The sequence below is a fragment of the Bactrocera tryoni genome, chromosome 2 (assembly GCF_016617805.1).
Source record: "Bactrocera tryoni isolate S06 chromosome 2, CSIRO_BtryS06_freeze2, whole genome shotgun sequence".
NCBI classification, from domain to species: domain Eukaryota; kingdom Metazoa; phylum Arthropoda; class Insecta; order Diptera; family Tephritidae; genus Bactrocera; species Bactrocera tryoni.
The window spans coordinates 32334056-32358916 of NC_052500.1; the positions used below are offsets into that span (position 1 = coordinate 32334056).

General features: G+C 34.0%; 3 protein-coding genes across 3 annotated transcripts; 2 read left to right on the forward strand and 1 right to left on the reverse strand.

The window, feature by feature from the left end:
• The first annotated feature begins 1699 nt into the window (after positions 1–1699).
• Positions 1700–8018, forward strand: LOC120767896. The gene is made up of 3 exons (XM_040094233.1): positions 1700–2061; positions 2505–2576; positions 7418–8018. Exons 1-3 carry the CDS (start codon positions 1810–1812, stop codon positions 7886–7888), a joined length of 795 nt encoding a protein of 264 aa, XP_039950167.1. The 5' UTR covers positions 1700–1809; the 3' UTR covers positions 7889–8018.
• LOC120767895 (carbohydrate sulfotransferase 11) lies at positions 7899–22969 on the forward strand. Its single transcript, XM_040094232.1, has 3 exons — positions 7899–8575; positions 22027–22492; positions 22577–22969. Exons 1-3 carry the CDS (start codon positions 8219–8221, stop codon positions 22804–22806), a joined length of 1053 nt encoding a protein of 350 aa, XP_039950166.1. The 5' UTR covers positions 7899–8218; the 3' UTR covers positions 22807–22969.
• A 1170-nt stretch (positions 22970–24139) lies between these two features.
• On the reverse strand, positions 24140–24733 carry LOC120768301 (electron transfer flavoprotein regulatory factor 1). The gene is made up of 2 exons (XM_040094931.1): positions 24567–24733; positions 24140–24491 (listed from the first exon to the last, which is right to left on the reverse strand). The coding sequence occupies exons 1-2, from the start codon at positions 24609–24611 to the stop codon at positions 24282–24284; spliced, it is 255 nt and encodes an 84-aa protein (XP_039950865.1). The 5' UTR covers positions 24612–24733; the 3' UTR covers positions 24140–24281.
• Positions 24734–24861: the final 128 nt, after the last annotated feature.

Sequence of the window (24861 nt, forward strand, 5' to 3'; positions counted from 1 at the left end):
TAAAAAGTAAAATCAGGCATTTAAAAATATTTGTTGTAATTGTTGGAGTTAAACGAAGACGAAGAAGGTGAAAAACAATTCAAAATTTCTTTCTTCTGGAAATCACGACTTTGTGAGCTTGATAATGGTCGAATTGAATTCATTCGTAATATCGTATTCGTTAGCGTACGAAAGAAAACACTTTAAAGTCAACGGGATTGACTAATATTACGCGATGTGTGGTAAGTCGGAAAGGTATTCCCCAAACTTAAATCTAAGAAATCCGCTAACCTGGGGAAGTCTTATCATCCTATAACTCTTTTTTGCCCTGTAGTGAAGACACTTGAGGGCTTGTTATTCTTCACTCACCACCTGAGTATCGTAAACAGTTAACATGATTTCCGGAAAGTGTACAGTACCACAAAAGAACTTGGACTTTCCGTTCCCACGACAGTCGGGTCTAAGTAACTGGAATGGACTTGGTACAATTTCACGAAATTACTTTAGGAATGTTTTCTATCGTTAAAGCAACAAATGCCTTTAGCTTCAAGCCTAAATTAAAAACCACGCTTTGAGAGTACAATCATATTCTTCTCAAAAGCTTTTAATACTAGAAGACATCAAACACTCTACGTTCAAAAGTTATGTATGTATTATTTTTTATATAATATTTTTTCGAGGTTAAAATTCTTTGTTAATAAGAGTAAACAGCAGGTCCGTACGATGGTGCTTCTTTCTTTTACTGCTTAGGTTCTTTATTTCGAATTTTCTGCAACAACTTGAGGGAATTCGCATAGCCTGATACTTAGCTGATTGTATGATATTGACATTCAGGCTCTCTTAATAGCTTCTTCACTACAACACTCTTCCACACTAAATCCACGGCGACTATATTAACGAACTGGACGGATTATAGACTGGATTTTAATATAAAATAATACGACTGACAACAACCCTAAGAATACAGACGAAACCAACTTTAGACACACAAGTTGCCCCCATATTATAGAGACCCTTGCCAACTTTGTTGTGGTTAATGTAGCAGCCCAAACTAGTACATACTTATTCAGAATCGACACCAACATACGAAATATATGTATGTTATATGTCCCGCATGACTCTAAACACCTCTTTCATCTAACACACCTTCCCCTATGGTATGAACCCGTCAAAACAGCAGGTTTCCTGGGCTCACTTTAGATGACTTTAAGGGGTCCCGGTGGTCTAGAACCTTCAAATTAAGGGTATTTTCTGGATTTTTTTTAGGTTTAAAAAAAGAGGAATCAGTTTAAAATTTTTTGCAGTTTATTTATATACTTATGAAAAGTACAAAAATATATTTTTGTTAAATAAAAAAATTTTTTAACAATATTAAAAATGACGTCCAAAAAAAGCTATCTTAAAAGATGACTCCCGGTGCCGTTGTTAATTTTGACTCTTCTGAGCATCTGAAACATAAAAACCAAATAAATTATTAATCAGTAGGAGTGCAGCTATCGTATAACCGACTATTGTGAGAGCATATTTACTGGTAACGCCTGTCTTTCATAGGATAATTAACATATTTTTGTTTTTTAAGTGAAAATGGTACAAAAAACATAACACAAGATCCCTGGGATTTAAGATTTAAAATCGATTTGTCGATATTAGCCGATATAAATAATCGTTATCTTTTTATTAGCACTGTTATCGACACATCACTACCTCATAGTTTGTTTATATTCCAACCATGATTCCAACATATGTGACATATTCAGAAATATTTAATAAGACAAATATTAGATTTGTGTAGGCATATTTCCTATTATAGGTGTAACGTATTATTATAATATGCGCCGCAAAAGAAATAGAAAAAGAATGCCAATAAATTTGTTGCGACAATATCAACGTGAGCAACGTCATTTGACGCCGGGTGATAAAAAGCCGGGTAAGAAAAAACGTATTCCTAAATTGGATGCTGAAAGGAGAGATCATGAACTGTTAGTTCGGGCCACTGAACTTAAGCTGCAACAAATTTTGGAATCTGATGAGGTACTCTCAGATATTCCATGTGATATAACGCCAGAAGAACTTCATGGTGAGGTAATTATATTTACTTTCAAATAGTAGATAATTTTAGAATCGCTTTTTTGGGTCGACTAGAAATCTAGACACAACATTTTTGAGAATGTATGTAGTTATGTATTTATTTAAGGAAAAAAATCCTTCTTAAGTGAAGTATCTTAACAATTATACGTGCATACCATGTGGGTATGTTTGTATTCCTACAACTTTGCACTTATCTCTTATAAATTAGGTACATCTTCGATACAATCTGTGCGGCTCTGTTCGTTGATTTTTGATGCCCTAAGAAAACTTTCTTAGGGAATTTGTTTTTTTTTTTTTTGCAAAAAAATGTTAATATAGTAGATATTATTATATATTTTTTATCAGCTGTTTTTAATTGTACAAGTAGTAAATGCAATTTACATAAATAGTTATATTTTGACCCAAAATCATATTGTAATTTTCTCTTATTTTTTCAGATAGCGGTAGCGAATGGTTATGCAACTACAATTTATATTGAACGTGATGGCTTATCAACACTAACAATAATTGTAAGTAGAGGCATATTCAAAAATGGTAATAATAGATATTGCTGTTGTAGCGGCGGAGTTGGCAGTTCGGATTTGTTCCGATTATATAGACACGATTTTCGTGAGAACGGTAATAAAAGAACTAACTCTTTTCTAGCGCTTTATACTTTACTGTTGCAAAACGAACAAATTACTTACAAAAAATATATATATATCGGCAAAATCAAATAGAAATTTGAATTGAACTCAATTGCATAGCGATGCAATCTGTATTGTAGTTCTGTATTTTTCAATTAGGTAGGGCCGTTTACTTGAAAAGTCCCTTACCTAATCTCTGAGAGTACGTTATTCAAGTATTTCTTTGTGGTTTACCCGAATGTTAATTTTTGAGGAAATAATTGCAAATTAAATTTGCTTTCAGATAATTACTAGTTCCTCGAAAATCCAATTATCTAACACAGAAGTTAGTTTTAAATTTGGTTTGTAAAGTCAATATAATCGAATTATATATCAATTGATTCCCGGTCTTTAGGGAGTTAAAATGGTACTAAACCTGTCTTCGCTGAAAAATGCGCAGAAAAATAGGCGGGACTGTTACTGGCTGCAGGTGAATTTACCGAAAAGAGACGATGGAGTTGGTGTGGGGATAATACTATCCAGAGTTAGGCATAAGGCAGCTGCAGTTGAGGTCTTTGCTATTGCGAAAGCCGCGGAGGTGGCCTCTAATGCACCTGCAGGCAATTCCAAAGTCAACATTTACGTAGACAGTCAAGCAGTAAGTATCTTGGGAAGAAGGGCTGCAGTGGAAAGGGTTGCCAGAAGCGGGCAACTTGACTTCTACTGCGTGCCAGGCCACAAAGGCATCGAGGGAAATGAAATAGTGGACGAGATTGCCAAGAATGGTGTACGACTAACACCCGAAAACGCGAACAACATTGGGAAACCCATGCATTGTCTATACGACGATCTGGACAGAAGCATAGTAAAGAAAATCAAAACCCGATGGAACGAGCTACCTTGATGCAAAACTGCAAAAGTCATGTGCAAAACGGTAGATCGGAAGTACACAAAATTCCTATTGGCACTCGATAAGAGAGACTGTAGGAAAATGGGACTGACATATCGAGAAGACTCCAGGAAATGTCGCATTGGCAAGACTACGCTGTAAGCTTCTGGGGTCCCCACGGTATGATACACTGGAGAAGGTATTGATAGTGGGACCGCAGAATCTGGTAAAAATCACGTCAAGCGCAGGTATCCTAAAGGACGACTAGTCCTCATGAACCTAGCAACTGAACTCCATCTGGTATTGCAAAAGACTATAACTGGTCTTTGCGTGTCTTATTGGAATACCAGATTAACCTAACCTAACCTTAGGGAGTTAAACGTTTTCCTGTAATATCAAAATTTCATATGAGAAATTACTAAATTACTATCAATATTAATATATTTACACCCAGAAGGAAAATTTTGAGGCCATAACAAATGTGTACATATGTAAATGATCAGCATTACAAGCTCAGACGATTTAGCCATTTAACCATAGAAACTTGTATATTTGTAAAGTGTATAATAACTTCGGGGCAAACGAAGTAAATGTGTTTTCTAAGTTCATTTCTTCATAATTGAATTGAAAACTGACGGTTAATTTGCAATGTTTTTTATTATAAAGAATAACGGTAAAATGAATACGAAACATGAAAAATTAAAGAACTACAAGCAATTATCAATATAAAACTAGTCTCAAATCACTTAAAGGTAAAATATACTACAGGGTGAGCCATATAAAATTTTAAATTTAAAAAGTCAATAAAAAAAAACGGCTTGATATTTTTCAAAGGTCTAACATTTATTTAAAAGGTTGTTTTATGAAATTTATTTATGGAAAACAGTTTCGGACAAGTGACCACCGCGGCTGAGTTTACAGTAGCTTATCCGATCCACCCAATTTTGGAGTACTTTCTCGAAGGTTTCAGGCCTTATGGCAGCTACAGCAGTTTGAATCTCGTGCTTTAGGTCTTAAATTGTTTCTGGATGGTTGGCGTAACATTAATCTTTAACAGCTCCTCACAGAAAATAGTCCAGTGGAGTTAAATCGCAGCTTCTGGGAGGCCAACTCACATCACCTCTTTTGCTGATTATGCGATTTTCGAAGATAGGGCGCAAAAGATTGAGTGTAGCGTTTGCTGTATGGCACGTAGCGCCGTCCTGCTGGAACCAAATGTTGTCCAAGTCTTCCACTTCAATTTGCTTGAAGAAAAATTCGGTTAAGATTGCGCGATTACGCTCACCATTGATGGTTACGGCGGTTCCTTCTTCATTTTCGAAGAAAAATGGGCCGATGATTCCGCCAGACCAAAATCCGCACAGCCGCAATATTTTCGGTTGAACGCGCGGGAAATGAACGTTGACGTTTGGGTTGAAGACTCACCACTTTGGAAAAAAGTTTTCAATATTTCCCAGTTTTCTTCTAGTGAATAGCGGCCCATTTCGTAAATTTTAGACTTTTTACTGAATATCTGTCACTTTCCGAATGGTATTTGACGTTTCCAATGTCGAAATATAGATAATTATAATTTAAAACGTTAGATGGCCCACCCGTTAAAACTTCTAGATGGTTGTTGTTGTTTTGATTCTCAGAAGAATTTAAATTTTGTTCTTGGATTATTATACGCAAACTTTTTGAGCAAATAAGCATAATCACTTAGCACGTTACTTTTGAATCTGGGTCAATATGACAGAGCGATTGTAGTGAGAAAAAAAGAATTTATTGTAGAAATATTAATTGATTTAAGTAAATTCACACATACATAAATATGTATTCATAAAATTGAGTAGCGACAAATTATAATTGGAGATAGTATTCCCCAGCAAGTAGAATGGAACTGCTTACAAATAAATATATATACATATATTTGCATCTTCCCGATACTCTTGACATAAAGTTTTGCATATTTCGAAATGGCGGCAAATTCTAAACGGCTTAATAGGAATTCGTTTAGTTTAAGTGATACACACAACACAAAACTATTCTACTCTGGGATGGAGACATTGAAGACATAAATAAAATCAGTGCTTAAATGATTGTTTGAAATTTAAATTTATTTAAATGATTTTTTTAGAAATGAAAGTTTGCAGCTTAATTAACCTCAAGTAACATTTAGCATCTTAATTGGCAAACAGAGCATTATTTCTTGATGATTTATGCTTCAAGTTCAAGGTTTTGAGCCGTTTGCGTCTATAGTAGTGATACTGCGTCAATTATGCATATATGTTCATATTATCATATTTGTTGTTATCTTTATATTATAAATGCTTTTAAGCGGCAATGAATGCAGTGGTCCTCCTGATTGCTGTCGTTAGTTAATATAATTTATACAAACGGTGGTCGCAGTTTCTCTGATGTTTTATTAGTTATAGAAAACTGAAGCATGGCGTCCGATTTCGCTCATTTTAGCACTGTGACATAAAAATATGATGAAAATGTCACGTACTAAACGTCGGGTTCAGAGATATTTGATTTCACCAAAAAGTGAGCAATGCCACGCCCATCGTCCAATCCACACCGGCTCTCATAAAGCCGTCTCATACCATCTCGGAGGTAAAATTCAATGTCTCTGGCGTAATTAGTTATTGATTTATTGCGATTTTGGTAGTTTTGAACAGTACCCTTACTGGCGGTTGGTTGCTCTAGCTTTAGTGGTTTAGGAGATATGTACATTAAACTTGTTAGAAGGCGGCGCCACGCTTACTTTTGCAAAACCAAATTGAAATTATCTATCTTAATTTAGGACTGAGTTTTGTACTTTATACGTTTTCGTTTAATGTCGTTTTGTGGGCATGGCCGATAACACCCATCTACGAACTCGGTATTTTTTTTTAGTAGGAAACCCGCATACCAAGTTTCATCAAGATATCTCATTTTTTACGCAAGTTACAGTTTGCAGAGACGGACGGACGGACAGACAGTCACCCAGATTTTAACTTTTATCGTCATCCAGGTCATTTATATATACTATATATAACCCTATATCTATCATGATTAGTTTTCGATGATACGTACAACCGTTAGGTGAACAAAACTATAATACTTTGTAGCAACAGGTTGTAAGAGTATAAATAGATATCTTCATGGGTGGCATTCGAAAAAAGTATGATTCAGGTAAAGTATGAATATAATATATAGTTCACCATGTCTGAAAATGTGCTTTTTTTCAAAATTGTTTGTTTGCTACCAATTTTCGAGGGCTCAACCATATTTGCGTGTAAACGTATTAATTGCAATTTTAATTGTTGCCATGTAAAAGTATTAAAACCGGTTAACGGTTATTGCTAGTTACCACAACTATATTTTTCCTACAGTGGCGTTCATGAAATACGAAAACATAAGAGCGCTCACCTATTACAACACGTTTTTTATTTGTCTTATATTGCTGATGCGCAAATATACCTGTAAATGAATACAAAGGTAGTATGTATGTATGTATTTACATATATGTATATGAATAAAAGCTAAAGTGTCAGCTAGTGTGTCATTTTAAGGTGGCGTGACTTTTAATGTGGCTTATTCTTACACCTTTCTAGACACGGCTGTTTGTCTAATAAACTTCCCAGCTTTTATGATTGCTGATGTTAAATAAAAACTTAAAAGTTTCAACTTCAAACTTTATAAACTTACATTTTATATTACTTACTTAAAAAATTATATTTCTTTATTTTATTGCTGATCAAAAGTTCAATCAAGCAATTAAGTTATTTAAAAATTCCGTATATGTACATATGTATGTGTGTAAAAGTTGTTCGTAAACCTTTCGCGCCTACAGAGGCTTTAATCTAAGTTTTTTGTTTTCTTTTTCCATTAGTTGGCGCAGTCACATCCAACAATAGCTAATTTAAAGAGAGCAATCGAATCAACCGCACGTGTACAACATAAAAGAGAGTTGCGTGAGCGATACGAAAGCCGACGACGCAGACGACATATGTCCGAAGAAACTGGAAATGCGAGCAATAGCAACGATAACTCCGACCATACTGACAACAGAGTGGCAGCATGTCAGCAACGCCAACAACAGGTTGAAACTAATGCCGCTTGGTTGGCGGCGAACAGAAGCACCGGAGAATTCGTCTACTCCACAACGCGCTGCGGTCATCCACATCGAACAACGGTTTCATGGCGTTTTCTATGGCGCGCCTTCATGTTGATCGATGCTCATACCAAAACGCCGCTTTTCGACCACGACGGACGTAAATTGTTGAGTGAATGCGGCATAGAAAACGGTTCAACATTACGCTTTTGCAAACGTGAAATATACTACAAACGTCGCCGGCAATAATCAGTGCAACCATTCTATCTATAAAGTTACCAAAAAATGTATATTCTAGTTTAAAATAAATCCGAAATCTAAAAAAAATATTAATAAAGATTAAGAAGCAAGTTGAAAGTGTGCAGTAGTGCCAACCAAACGACATTGTTTAAAGCAAATTGTACGTCCATAAGCCTCCGCAATTCAAATGTTAAAGCTTTTCAAGATTTCCATGTCACACATCATTTCGCCACCACTACTACCACCGCGTCGCACAAAAAGTAAGAAGTCAAAATCACGAAATCTCCACCAAACCACATATACACACAACCGCATCGTGGTATTGTGTCGCAACGACGCATGTATGCCAGCCGCCAGCCTAAGAATACAGAGATGATCATGCCGTCAGCGGAGGTGAATTCAATTTGCTGCCGTCAGTCCTGGTTGATCGCTTTGTCCGCGTTTACTTTTATATGTATGCTGCAAGTTGACCTCAACCGTGCCGCCTTTGAGGAAGGCAACAATAACAATGTGAAAATCGCCGAACACAGCCTGGAACTAACACAGACCATTAATATACAGCGACAGGAATATTTGCAGAAACAATGTGAAACGTTGGGCTATAGCGCTCGCACCCTGGATGATTTGACGGATGAGCAAATGGATCATATGATTGTGGATAAGGAGCACAAGTTTCTTTACTGCTATGTGCCTAAGGTGAGCGTTCTTAAACAAAACATTATCGCGGATTGGTAGTTGATAATGTGGAATTAGCAATAAATATTATACATATATTATATATGTATACATAAGTGTTCCTCTCGTTTCGTTCTGAAGGCAGACTCATATTTGTGCTTGTACTGGTACTGAAGCTGCTGTTGCGGTCGTATAGGCCCCTTACCATTTCTGTTGCTTTTTGATTTGACTTTAATTTTATAATATTATTTTTTCATCATATAAAACGTAAACATCATAAGGTTTAAGCTATTCAAAGAGGTTTTACTTTATCTTAATCCAATTCCCCTTGTGACTAATACCTCAGGAATTAGTATAAAGTTTTGTATCCAACAACCTTTTCATGTTGTTCCTTTTTAATTTGAGTTGTTAATAAGTAGAAATAGATATACATAAATATACATATTTTGAAATTTTTTTATTCGAAAACGAATAAAATGCAATTTATGTTTTTTGTTTCTTCATGAAAATCTAAGCCACAAGCCAACGAAATGTGGTCAGTAAATAATAATTTAATATTTTAATAGTTGCGATTGAGTTTGTTCACTTCAGCGAGTACAAAATTTTTGGTTTCGCATAATTTTTTTTGGATATATCAAAACTTACTTACGTTATCGCTTCTGTATTATATTATATATATTATTATTGTGAACATGACATTAAGATCGAAATTAGAACAATAACAGCGCTAATATTAACTGCGTGTATCCACAAAATAACGCCACGAAATATATTGATATTTGAAACCTCATAAGTATTTCAAAACGTGGATTAGATGTATATGTGATTGTGCATTTGTATGCTAAATAACAATTTAAGTACATTCGAAATTTAAATTTCTTGCTGAGTATCTAATTACACCGAAAAACTATGCCGTAAACAAAATATGAGTTAAAAAAATTTCGGTGTTAAAATCATTGCAACAGAGCAAGGAACTAAAAATAAACACTATTTGATATTTTCACATGAAACGATTTTTGATTTGAGCGCCTCCAGATATGTCGAATTTATACAAGTATATGATATTCTATGTATATACCGATAAGTTTTTCTTTTGAGGATTAGTGCGCACTCAAGTCTGTATTCTTGTAAAAGTTTGCTCGATTTCATGAAAACAAGTTAACAAAGACAGAAGTCAAGTGAAGTGAGTGTGTTATTGTCAGTTGGTAGGCAGTGGTATGGGTTTCGAGAGTCCCAACAATCACAATTATAGATATTTTTGTGGGGAGTGACTTTTTTTTCATAAAAAATATTTCGAATATTAATTAATTTAAATAAAATTTGTATATACATAGTTTTAAAAGTAATTTTTGAAATGACTAACATTTATATTTATTGTGTGGTTGAAAAAGCCTTTTCGTATTTCTAATCAAACTTCAACTTATTTTTTTATATTTATAATATAAAATATTTTTTTATATTTATAATAATGTACCATTGTGGTCTAATTCTATTTCAAAAGCGAGCGAACCATTGTTGTGCTACACGAACTGATACAGCATCGTCTCCGTAAACTTCACAAATTTCATTGGTGGCTTGCGTGGCGTTCTTCCCTTTGTTATACAAAAATGTCAAAATCTAGCGAATTTCACTCATTATTTTCACTCCTTTTTGGAGCAGCTGTAACTTTTTTCAAGTTTCCCGAATTTAATTTTTTTGGTTGAATGAAGCTTAAAATTTCTCTTTTCCAACGCTATACTAATGTGATCAAATTGAATTAATTTATACTTCCCGGGGGGATTCGCGAATCAGAGATTTTTTTCCGTAAGTTGGTAGTACTGTTAGTGACATCTAAGCTAAATTTCACGCCAAAAATATTAATTTTCAAATAATATCGTGCCGCAGCCAACACATTCGTCTGATTTACCTTCGTGTAACTTCTGGCTATTCAGCAATGACCACTCCGAGAACACCGTTTTGACTCAATTGAGGATATAAAAGCTGAATCGAAGAAGGCTCTGATGGCCATCACGACGGAGGATTTTTCCAAGTGCCATGATGACTGGAAAATTCGTTGGCATAAGTGTATTGGAGCGGGAGGGGATTACTTTTAAGGAGATGAAATGGACAATTTCACCTTTCAATTTGATCACAAAATAAAAACCAATGCTCCTGTGAAGTTTCAACAGCAGTCGATACGTTGTGCTTTCAAAATGAGTAGTCCACTAGAAGTGCGCGAAAAAATTATTCGATTTTGTAACGAAAAATGAAAACAACTGCTAGAAAAGCCAATGTTTCCAAGAATACCGTGTCGTGTTTTGTTAAAACGTTAGGCAAAGATCTGAATTCCAATAGGAAGCAAGAAAGTAGTAGAACGAAAGGTTTTAAAAACCCTGTTAAGAAGACGAATAGCGTTTTTTGCGAAAAAGCCCAACATATCAGGAAGAAAAATAGCGAAAAACTACAGTGTTCTGAAATTTTTGTCAGAAGAGTTAAAAAGGAGAAAGCTTGCATAAGTTCAGAAAGTTTTATAACAGCGCAAAAGATCGAGTTAAACGGCTTCACCTTCATTTCTACAAAAATTTTAATTGCTGCATTATAGATGATGAGACGTATGTGCTAGGAGACTTTCTCAGCTTCCTGGTGTGTATTTTTTTGTTGCAGATAATAGAGAGAATGTCCAAGAGGAGTTTAAAAAACAAAAAAATTCAAGGATTTCAAAGAAATTTTTGGTTTGGCAAGCAATTTGTAGCTGTGGTAAAAGAGGCAGATCTTTTGTTACAACTGGAACTATCAATACTGATTTATACATCCAGAAGCGTTTGTAAAACTTTTGACATTCAAGAGAAGGCATGAGGTGTCCACACTTGTTTGAGTTGGCTTGGCGACATGTCCGTTTTTTTATTTTTAATACATGAACTATTTCAAAAGCTATTGCAATTGTTTCGTGCACTAATTTCATTTTGCGCTACCGTTATGTACAAATGTGTGCAACTATATGCTATATACTATATTTACTTGGAAAGTGATTATTTATAAAATTATGCACATATATGTACATATAAAAAAAAAAAAATTATAAAATATGTATGTATGTATATGGGCAAACAACTTATATAATTTATTTACTTTCTAAACAGCTTTTGATATATTTGTGGAAGTGTAAATAGTTTTCAAAGCTATAATTACAACTAGCATATATTAAAAGTTATTTATACAGCCATTATTGAACATTGAATTACAGCGATTAGAGCTTTTTGCTATTTATTATAAAAACACAAATACATTCACGTGCGTGTCTATATCTACAGAAATACATATGTGTTTGTATTTCGAGCTGCAAAGTTTAAAGTTCAATGTGTCGATGTTGATTAGAACAAACTGTGCGAGTGTGTTTGCGTTTTGATAGCAAATTATATTCATACAATTCATTGGAAACTACAATTACGAAAGCATTACGATAACCATTAGTTTCTAGTAAATTTATATAACTTGAAGCAGAAATTAAGGTATAATTCCTGGAAAAGTATTAGCGTGGTTTTCTAACATGAAAAATGCATAACATATACATTTATAAATTTAAAGTCCTTTGATTTAGTATTTTTAGGTTATGTTTTGAAATAAGACGTACAAAAAATCGTTGAAGATCTTTATTAGTAGAGGTAAAACTCGAACTCAACTATCACAATGAACGTATAGCTATGTATACTAAGCGATAGTCAAGCGGCACTCAAAGCGATTTCCGCGTACGAGATCAAATCGCTTTTGGTGCAGGAGTGTATAGAACGACTGAATAGACCGGAAAATTTTTTATTGCGGTTGGTCCCCACAACATAACCGAGCTGCTCCGCAATGATGAAGCAGTGGGTAGGGAGAAGCATTGGCAATAACTCTTAGGCATGCGCCATGCCGAGTTGCTAATGAGTGGTTACAACCTTATAAGGTTTAAATATGTAACCTTTCTCCCAAGAGAAACTCAGGCTACTTGCCGCCCTCTACACTGGCAATTGTAAGCTCAAGAAGCACTTATTTAACATGCGCCTAGCTTCTTGTGCGAATTGCCGGTTCTGCAATTTGGAGTCGGAAACACCAGAACACCTGCTCATCGACGGAGGATAAATGCTCTTGGATCTTTGATTCTAAATGGGGATCCCATTGCCTCAATAGAACGTAGGAATATATTGAAATTTATCATTTTGCTGTGGCTAGTTGAGACGTTCTAACTCAGGAGAGAACATAATAGACCCTAGGTGGCAGTGTAATCCTCATTTACTTATCTAATCGAATCTAATTAAACAAAATTTCGGAGTTGAATTAACTAATTTCAGGTATTAGTTTGTTCTCCAGTGGCTAATATTTTCATGAAATAATATACTTTGTATTCAACATAATTATATGAAATTCAAAATTGACCGATAATTAACATAATCGCATATTTTAGAATGATACACTTATTTCTTTATGAAAATAAAGCTGTAAATGATTTGTAACATGCAAATGTATAATTTTGTAAATACATAAAAAATAGTTTTCCTTTTAACAAAAATAGAAAAGAGTATATGCAAATGTAATTCAATGTATTTCTTCATCACACAGTATGTCGCCACACTTGGTACACCTATTAACCCTGTCGGAAATTTCATTTATTCACAACAAGTGACATTGAAGATCTTCACAGTAATTCGCGTCAAGTAACAGATTCACGGAATGCAAACACCAAGCAATTGCCTTACATTTTCTCAAGCCTAACCGATTTTATTCTAATTAATAACAGTAATTTTTCCGGTGATCATTCGCATTCCAATGATATTAGTTGTTTTGTTGCTTTAGAAAGAAGAAGAAAATAATTGTAAAACTCTCAAACGAATCTAAAATTTTATTCATAGTAAGCCCTAGAGAACCACTATAATTGGTTTTTTTCTAGCAGGGTAAGTGCCAAGTAATTATGTCTATTTAATTACAGCCACAACGTTAATGAAAATTTTAAAAGCGATTATGTGCTCGTCTATTTCTATGCGCAACAGATTTAGCGGCCACGACAGTTCACGTAAAGTGTTAAAATATTGAAGCTAAGGGATAGGAAGATGATAATACTCTTATATATATGTAAGTAGATGTGTTCATAAACGACTACCAGCTAAATGTATAATTACATTTATGTTCACAAAAATGGCATACTGATTAGGTTAGAGTTCCCTGCTGACCACTTTACCTTTACTGTCAACCGTTCGTTAAATATTTCGCTATTCTGGGTTTGACCACCTTATGTGGGTATTCGTAAATACAAATCTCTTTTTCTAGTGTCAAATGCTTAGTAGTGATAAATTTGTTTGGGCTGCTGGGCTTAAAAATCTAACAAATTTATTCTGAATCTCCCTGTACTGACATTATGGTTCAAGTCATGCTTAATGGATGGCATACACACAACAATTAGTTGGTTGATTGAGTTGGGGTAGAAATTGCCCTTGTCGCTACATACGACACAACTTTTAATACAATTTTGAGGCCAACTTCATTTTGAATATTCACTTCGTGGCTTAAACATGAGTTCGGAAGTTCTCTTCGACAGCCGAAATAAAATGGCGAAATCGTTTGAAATCGCACGACCAACCCAAACACGATTCAACTAACACAACCAACTTGACAAAATATCAAAAAAAATTGATTTTCATCCAATCAGTTTGTACAACCCATACAACTGCCCCATATATATACGTAACAATCAGTTGTACAATTCGATGAAATTGGTACAATAATTGGTGCGTGTATGCCTTCCATAACGTTCAGTGAACTAATATTTGATTGCCTTTTAACTAATTAATTCAATGGATTTGTCTGTCGATTCTTTTTTTGCCACATGTCTAAAGTTTATTTCTCAATTTTAGACTACTTAACACTGCTTTCGTTGAGCACCAATTATTTTTTGTAGATCGCGACATTTTTTCTTTAAAATTTTTATGTTTGTTATTAAATATTTGGATATTATGGCATAGAATAGAATTACGGTTACTATATCCGAGCCTGGATTAATAGTGATTTTATATACTATTATGTTAATCTGAAAATACGGTTTAAAGCAAAATTTCAAATAAATTAGTTATTTTGCACAGAAGCATATAATCAACTCGCACTGCATTTAATATGAACCTGACTGTACATTAGTGCACTGAGGTTTTAACTTTTTTCTCAGAAATATTAAGAGATTCATATTCTTTGTTTTTCTAGTGCGAAGGTTAGTGAATAAAAACAATGTTTATGCTCTGAAATACTGAAATAGTCGAGATTGTTACTCGTATAAGTTATGTATGTATACTAAACAAATGTAAAATAAATCGTATTTGCTAAAAATTTAAAGTTTATTTCGTGTAAAATTAAAAAACGAAAGAGGCAAAACAAATTTAATTTTTTATGCTTATTGGAATTTTCAATACTGTTTTTTTGTTTGAAAATATTTAAGTCCATCTCGCAAATTTCAAGCTTCAACCGCAGTTACTATAAAATAGCCTTGCTTAAAGCCTCTTAATTCATACATATGAATCAACAAAATAAATCAATCGAAACATGGATATAAATTAATACTTAAATCGAACATACCTTGAACACACTTATTGATGGACGCTAACCTTGCTGACGACTGCTGGCTGGGCGCTGAGTGCGCGTTTTTAAGGGGCCGGAAAAAGTGAAATGAGTTAGCATTTATTGTTGCCCTGATGCAACGAAATTTTCGTTAATAAATGCAACATTTCCAAATACAAAATATGCAGTTTAGTTTGCCTAGATTGATAGAATGTATGTACGTCCTGCGAAATACCGACAATCAACAGTTCTAGGAATATAATCAGTTCAATTTTACATTGCATCTGTATGTAGTGACAACATGTAAATACATGTGTATGTACATATGTACAATCTTATATAATCGAAATTCTTTCTCACATTTTCCGCTATATGTTTTGTAGGCAGTCGTAAATCCCTGCGTGTCACCTGAGTTTGACAAACCTCGTCATTGGCCTTGCTCGTACATGCATATGTAGATATGTGAATGTATGTGTGTATAGTTTTGTATTTGCGGTATGTAAGAAACTATTACGGCACGAGCAATTCCATCAAAGAAATTAAAGTACATACTATAATGTATTTTTGTAATACATATACATACATATGTACATACATCTATACACATGTACATATGTACATATATGTATGCACAGTACTGCTAAAAACAAAACCAGTTTTTTAAGCGAGGTAGTAATCAGAATAAAAGTAATAACCAGCTGATAATCAGAGCTTGAAGTGGGGATATTACATAGTTTCTTATATAGGCGAGAAAGATTACGAAACTGCAAGTCGTCGTTTCCTCAGTTGGGGTAGTTTTTGAAGTGTTGCAATCAGTTTTTCTATTAGTTGGCCTTTGAATAATTTCCTCAGGTTGTATGTGTTAGTAAGGCTTGATCGTTGCTCCACAGTTCGCACATAGTCGAACTATTCAACACAGTCCTTTGTGAAGCCATAAAAATAGAATTCCTTTATTCGATCGTATAAGTCAACAAAGCGTCAAGTAGCCAATCCAAATTTTCTCAGGCGTTTCATTTCTTTCTCACAAGTTTGGTGGGATATCTGAAGGTATGAGCTTCCAAGCGTTCAAACTTAAATCTCGCAAAAGTGGAATGATTAAGAAGGAAGTGTTAAGCTGTTTCCACATTGTCTTCTTCCATACAGCTTCATCTGCAGAAGGCCTTCGGTAGGACTCACAACCTTACAACGTGGACGCCGATTGTGCAATGGCCTGGTAGAACCACCACAACTAGGGAGAGGCTAGCCTTACTGAGGGCAAAGAGCTCACTGTACATTTTTGTGAATCTTTTTCGAGTGAATTATTAGGAACACTATTGAAGCTTAACTTTGAAAGTAGTTCTGTATCAATTGAAGATGTGGCCACCACAGCGTTGATGTCTGTTTTTTGTTTCTTTTAAAATTTGTTGTAAAATTTGGCGATGTATTGAAAAAAAGTAGCAAGAGAATTTTGTTATATAGTATGTATTAGTTTCATATTGATATGCTTTGAAATTATTCATTTTATATTTAGATTTCTTTTAGAAGTTATTGAAATTTGAAAACGACTATTGATTTTAAGAAGTGAAGTAATCAAATATCTTGGCTTTATTTGAATACCATTTTAAAAAGAATATTCATCAATTTAAATAGTTTTTATTAGGTACATATGCTATTTACTTGAGCACCACTGTTTTCCGTTGTACATGCTTAAATTCTATAATGGCATACATCGATCAACGATCAGTAAAAATTTTGTATAGTTCATGTGCGCATTAGAAACCACGCCAAGTCGTAAATCAATTGAAGAATTGCGGCATGTAGCGCTTTTGTTGTGTCAAAAGCCAGCGTGCTGAGTAGCAATGATTTGTATGGGGATTTTTATTATATTTATTCAATTAAAGGAATTGAGCACTAACCAAAAAAAAAATTAATTATGCTAAATTCAAAATTCATTCATTCATTTCATACACGTAAACGTTCAACGGCCAAGGGGTTCTACATACATATGTATGTATGTATGTATATTTAGTACGTAAAGCAGGAAGTGAAAATGATTCAAGTAGTATTTTTGCCAGTATTTTAAAAACCAACACCAGCGTTATGTATTGAATTTTTATACAAATCTATCCATATTTATCACATAGCCGTGCATATGTATGTAGATATTTTAATCGGTTTGCATGCAATTAATAGGTTCAGATATTTACATATCATGTTTGGAGCTCTTTTCCGATTATTAAGTACCTACTCCACAAGACATTTATTAGTGCTGTCGATAAACCTACAACTAAATATGTTATCTTATCGATTCGTTGATTAGTGTTTATGCAAGCCATTAATAGTTTCTAAAATTTGATAAATCGCTAATCAATTGTTGAGACAGAAGTGGCTTTTTATTTAAAACGTTTAATTTATAATGCATTAAGTTTTTAGAAGTTATTTCCCTAATAAAAACGGATTTACCATAAGATAATACACTAAATTTACGGAAAAGATTTATTTTCGCATATTTTGATAATAAAGTTTGACATGAGATTTAGCAGGCAGGAATTTATTGCCAATCGACCGCTGAAATACCCAATTTATTAGTATTCATAAATTATTTTTGAAATGCTCCCTTGATGCGCCTTGTATAATTGTATTTGTGAATACTAATAATTGAGTACTAGGTCAGGTGTTTTGGCTGTAAATTGTTTATATAATAAACAACATATGTTAAGATACTTTAAACATCGCTGTTGGGAGTCAAAATAGTAGGGGAAACCCAAAAAATATTTTTTTTTTTGAAAAAAAATCAACTTTGTTATTTCAAATAGTTGTCAGATGGTGGCGTTTTTTTCAACTTTTCGATACAAGTTTTCTGGTGCGATCAGTGTTTTGCTTGAAAATCGGTGTAAGTCTCGGCGGTTACCGCTTGTGAAGAGTTGACTTTCATTCCCTCTATTCGCGCCAGTATTATATTGCTGTCTGAGAACAGGAAAATGTTACTAGTTTTTAAAATCATGGAAATTGGCTAATGTTTTGATTGATTCCAATATCGCTAAATAATATTCTGTATTTTCAAGAACGCTGAAGGCAATTATTCCATGCGCATTCCACAATATAAACGTCATAATTTTGAGAGCTTCTTTTTATGCTTTGAATTTAATGCCAATCTTTCGAACCACTCGACTTTAAAAACTCATACAATTGTCCTTACAGCATATTCTTACTTTATGATCAGAAGTTGTAAATACCAAATTTGTTGATTGAAAAGTAGTCTCAAATACTTTAAAAGAGTTAATTTCTCTACTTCCTATTTTTATACTCTGAACGGGGTTAAGTTTGCCACAAACTTGTAACCAAGAGAGAAAGAAATTAAGCCCATATCAAATATGTATATAAATGATCAGCAAGACGAGCTGAATTCATTTAGCCATGATTGTCTGCCTGTCCATCCATCCGTCTGTCTGTATAGCCGCGATGTATTCTTCAGTTTTTGATATATCGATCTGAAATTTTTCAAATGTTATTTTCTCCCCAAAAAGCTGCATACTCGGAACCACCGATATCGAATCGCGGCGTATAACATCTAGCTGACATACAACTGAAGATCGGAATCCAAATCTTTTATGGAATACTTTTCCATTTTAAAAGATATCTTCAAAAAATTTGGTATGGGTTATTGTCTAAGACAACAGTGATATCTCCGAAGTAATTGTTCAGATCGAGTCACTTGTGCTACAGTGGTTGCCCTACAAACTGACGGATAAAAATCAAGCTCTTGTATTGAAAATTTTTTATTTTTGATATCTTCGGTGGTAACTCCGTTGCAACGATTTTTATGTTAATGCAACTCCCTTAGCGTTTAGTTTGTAAACGTTGTTATAAATAATGGCAATTGAAATGGGGTTGAGTTGTAAACCGTTAAAGAAAATAGTTTTACGGATCTAAGTGTGGAAATGGTAAGAGGAAGTAACAAAATTCTCATTGGATGTTTTTAATAAAATGCTGAATATTTTTTAAAAAATTGTTTGCTTTAACCAATAAAGTAACTGCGTAGTTCTGACAATTTTTCTGGGAGTAAGGAAAAGTAAACGCATTCTCCCTTTCAAGCTTTATTAAACATATGTACATATATTAGAGTGTATAAAAAAGCTTGATATTGACGGTTTGTTACAAAATGGCGGCTCCTTGCTTAACATACGGAATAACCTTTCTCAAGTTGTAGTTGTTGAGGTTGTAGCAGCAGAAAACATTCTCTAAATAATTTTAATGAATGCTGACGTACTGACAGTCCTTGTCGGATTAAATATGGGTTTGACGCGGTCATGTAGACCCAATTGTCACGGGACCGGTTCTCAAGAAAATTTCTAGGGACTTCGCTTATCTGGAAAAATCGGGATCCTAATCTGCATAAGACTTGGTAGTAAAACAGTTGATTTTTAGCATTATATTAATTTGATCAAAATGGAAATGCTCTACTTGGAAAAAATTCCAAACCTTGACACAAAAAAAGTTTTACGACTTACATAACTTTTCGATACTACATCAGTTGATGGTTTTAGGACCCTAAAGTGTACTTTAAGCCGAAAATTTTAATTTTTTAAATACTCAATGTGCAATTTTATTTTCTAAACAATTTTTACAACAAAAATGTAGCGACGAAAAACAAATAGCCTTAAAAAAATGCATTTTTCTATTCAGTACAAAACAAAACTACTTAACACATCCCCCTCCATGTTGACGGCGGCTAAGCAAAAGGTTTTCCGTTCTCAAATCGTGGTAATAACGGGTTTTTCAATAGGGACGCTACAAAAGTAGACCGATAGAGACAACAAACGACGCCATATTTTTTCCCCGCTCTTTTGACATTTATCTTCAGTAAGGTTTGCCATTTCATTGTGGAAAGATATACGATCCAACAACGAGTCGAAATTATGAAAACTTACTACCGAAATTCGGAGTCTGTGGCATCAGCTTTAAGAGCAGGTTTGTAAATAAGGGCGCTACAATTTTTTTTTTTAAATATAGCAAAAACGGGCCATCAAAAATAAATTTTTTCTTCCATTTGATATAACTTTCAGCAAACTTCAATCTTGCCTTACGATTCTTCGTCGAAAGTAGTGGTTTTTTTTTAGCAACTTTGGGCGTTTTATGGTATCGGAATATTCGGCAATGTACAGGACATTTGTTTTTGCACCAGCTTTTTCCGCGATTTGTCTAGCTGTAAGGTGATAATTCAATGCAACATGCAAAATTGCTCTTTTTTGCCGAGATGTTACCGCTTTTGGCCGCCCGCTACTACATGCTTTTCCGTAATTTTCAAGATTTTTCAATAATTTCATCTTTTTTTATTCTCCACGAAAATTTAGAGCAATTTTTACTTCTGTGCTATTGAGCGACCCATTTTTGTAGAAATCTAGTTTATTAACTATTGTTTTACGAAATAAATATCGTTATTTTATATAAAAAATTAACAGAAGCTTTATTGACAGTTAAACAGCAATTAAACATAATTTTACCAGTTTGTCTATTATTTTGACGGAACATAATTTTCTTTGGAAGTTGTTGTTTTATTTCAACTAATGTACCGTTATGTACACCAAGCGCACTTTTGTTACCACAGTTACTACGGTGAAAAACAAAATCTTCGCATATGTTTGGAAGAGAAAATTTCGCAAAAGCCTAATTGTGCTATCTTTATGTCGTGGAGTGTACACACTCGTACATTAATTGCAAGATTTGTACATACTTATGAAGCCTAGTCATAACAAGCCTTAATAATTGAATATAATTACATAGAAATATACAAGTAAATAGTTATGAATGTACAAATATTTTTCCAATCTGCCACATTCCACTCAATTCCAAATGAAAAGTGAAATTTTCATGGCAAAAGAAAAAATAAGAAATTGATGTGTAATAAATGCATAGCAGTAGCTTAGAAATGAACAAGCTGCGCGTGCGCAAATATACTGGTAAGCAGCCATGTGATTAAAGCAGTGCGATCAAACGGGCAGATCAGATGGTGCACTGTGGTTATACGCAGTATGTGTACATACATACTTATGATGTATGTACGTATGTATGTACATATGAATGGATGTATGTATGTATGTATGTATTTCACGCAGCTAAACTGCACTACGTGAAGGTGAAAGCTTTTAAATAACTGGAATAAAAATGTGCCGCTGCAATTAACAGCCATGACGCAAAGATGCAACACTGACGAAACGGATATGAACATGCAAAATGCTTTTGAGTGTTTATATAGGGTAAACAAATAGCACTCACATTTATTTATCAGCATGTACCATATCTACTTAGTTAGGTAAATGTTGCTAAGAATTGATGACAAATGATGACATCAAAATTACTAGAAAAGGCAAATACGCCTACTTTTTTTTAACGCATCTATGATAAACAAACCGATAGTGGAAACCTTCTATTCACTGAAAAATGCATGACTCATGAAGCACACATTTTTTCATACACACGTGCATACATAACGCACATTGTAACACACTACTTGCATAAAACATCAAAAATCATTTAACAATTTCAAATTTTTATTTTTAACTTATCAATATCATACATTTATCTATAACCATTCAATATGAAAAATGTGTGTATGTAGTTGCCTTTTAATTTCCCGCTAAATGAAAAGGTGGAAAGCATTGTGTGTATATAATAAAACAGCTGCGAGCAATTTTGAAATACATAAATAATCAGACCGCAATATTTGCCCATAAACAATGATATGTACATAGCTGCTTTTATTTATGGGCGCAAAGTCAATTGAGCGATTCAGATAAACAATACTCATGTACCGTATTAACACAAATCTAATGTTATGAGTTTGGCACTATTCGACAAACCCGCACACATAAATCAAATATTTAATTTGGCTCTCGCATACTCAGTAATTTAGCACTTCTTCAATATATTTTGCACAGGTGGCATGTACAAATTGGAAGCGTGTATTGATGATCCTCACTGGAAATTGGCAGAATGGCACAGATCCGTTACAAATACCTGGTTCGCTGGCGCATTCAGTGGGCATGTTCCACAAGCTCAATTCGCTCAGCGATGAGGAGCGTGCTCAGGTGCTCTCCGAGTACACGCGCTTCATATTAGTGCGTCATCCATTAGAACGTTTGCTCTCCGCGTATCGCAACAAATTGGAGGGCGATGCGCCGAGCGCGCGCTATTTTCAGTCGCGTGTTGGCCGGCAGATAATAAAGGCTTTTCGTGCCGGCGCTAACAATCACTCACTGGAGCATGGCGACGATGTCAGCTTTGCGGAGTTTGTGCAATATTTGCTTACGCCAGAGGTGAGCCGCACCAATCAGTCGTATAATGAGCATTGGGAACCTATCTCGAATCTCTGCAATCCATGTGTAATGAAGTACAATGTAATAGGTGAGCATTTGCCAAATACTAAAATAATACATATGTATATACTGACAAATAAATTGTAAATTAATTTTCTCTTTTTTCTTATAGGGAAATATGAGACGCTGTTAGATGATTCTTCTCTTGCATTGTACTTGGCTGGTGCAGACAATCTTACATTCCCCACTGGTCACAAGCCATCCAGTACACGTGCACATTTGCGTTCATACTTCGATCCGTTACCCATAAATGCAATACGACGACTTTATGAGATTTATCTGGAAGATTTTCGACTCTTCGAATATGGCTTGGAAGATGTGCTAGGTTTTGAGTTTGGATGACTCTATATGCGTTCTTCGTATATGCGATATTTCAATATCAGTTACTCAGATGGATTTTTTCACCTTGTGAAAAAACAGTTATTCAACAATGACGCTTTATTTTTAATATTTGTGATGATATGAATGAATGAATTTTGAAATATGTTTTACAATTTAAATTAATTTAGTTTAGTTGGATATTATGAATATAAATACACATGCATGTATGTATGCATGTGTAATTTTCATTTGAAAGAATTTGCAGTTTTTGTTTATTGTTCAAAACTGATCATGGTGAACTTCTATATTGACAACGTTCATATACATATGTATATTAAATGATATTATTAAATCAATTAATGATTTTAGTGTCCTTTATTTTAATTTGAATATCACGTTGCTGAAATAATTTTGGTCAACAGTGAACCTGTGGAAAGCGTTATCAGAAATGTTTCGTTAGACTGCGAAACAATTTAAACTAGCATTTCTATCTTCCTGGTTTGATAATTTCTTAGAAATGTTTTAATGAGCACAGAAAGTTTGGGTTTCAAGAAAGTTATGTATAATAAAATGGGTGTCTGGAACTATTTTAGGTTTCTTATTGACGTGCTGAAGTAAATATTTTCTAGCAACAAAGTGAAGCGAACGCCCTGATTCACCCATATTTTAGCAAAAGATGCATTGAAATCGCCAGATCACCACAAAAGCCGATGGTTTGTCCGCAATTTTCTACTAGATAACACAACTACTGGCTAAATAAATTTCGGTCTAACTGTATAATTCAACTTGAAATAAATTTAAAAACCTCGTTATGTATCATTATCCAACAGTATATAGTTAACAACCAAATAATCAGTTTTATAAATCTTCAAGGGTGAAAGTTATTAGTAATTTCTAGACAGAGAAAATGATGATTGGGTAAACATGTAGGATTCTCTACATACATATGCAAAAATGCGGGGTATTGTCAATTACAATTTATTTTCTGCGCGACAAAATGCATTTATGTCAGTTCGATACGAAAAACATATGTATGTGTTACATACATATCGCTCAATTTCTGCAAGACCGGCATAAGTCAAAAAAATCGATTTGCCAGAAAACGCGTTAAAAGTTTTCAACTGACTCCAACCTTATCATTAACTCAAAAATCACGTTTTTTGATTTATGCCGGTCTTGCAGCAAATGAGCGATATGTTCATATATGAAGAGCATTTACATTTTGGTCTTGGCCTTTTAAGAAATATTCTGATATTGACAAATAAAGTTGTCTGAATAAACAAGATGTTATTTGCAATAAACTTCTATATACTTATGTATTAACATTTATTAATAGATTTTCGCATACTAAAAATGTATGTATATGGCAGAAAACTCTTTTTTATTTTACGATGTTCAACATCCTATTTTTTGCACAATGCGTTACATTAACAAACATAAACATTTCAGACTTAGTTATTGTATCAATTTCATCGTCCATTTTTGGGTATATTCGATTAGTCATAGTATCGCTGCTTCAATGCTCTATATTTCTTTAACGAATAGAGCGCTTCCACTTCTTTGGCTACGTAACGTCCGTGTGCCACTAGAGCCATAATCTTTTTTGGATCCGTCTCGTCTTTATGCTTGAGAAAAGCATCGCGTATTTGTTGTCGGAACTTTTGTGGTCCATTCGGGCCAGGGTACTCCCTGCCCAGGTACTGCAACTGCAGACGAAATGTTTATACATTAACGTATACATAGTTGTGCTCCACAAAATATAATCAAATCTTATTACTTACATGCTTATAGAGTCCAATTACTTTTGATCTTATCTCTGCTGACATTACCAATAAGAAATTGCCGCTTCTTACAAAAATTTAATTATTTAGATTACTCCACAAAAATATATCGAAGAATTGATTAATTTCTACCAAGTAGAACGATTAGAAAATCAGTGCTGCCACATCTCAAACTATGAGCATAAAGTATTTATAGTTTTCCGCTAACTTGTTTTTATAGTATTTAAATAATATTTATTTATTTCATTGTGTCTAAATTTTGTTGACTTACATTACACCACAAGCGCAATAGAAC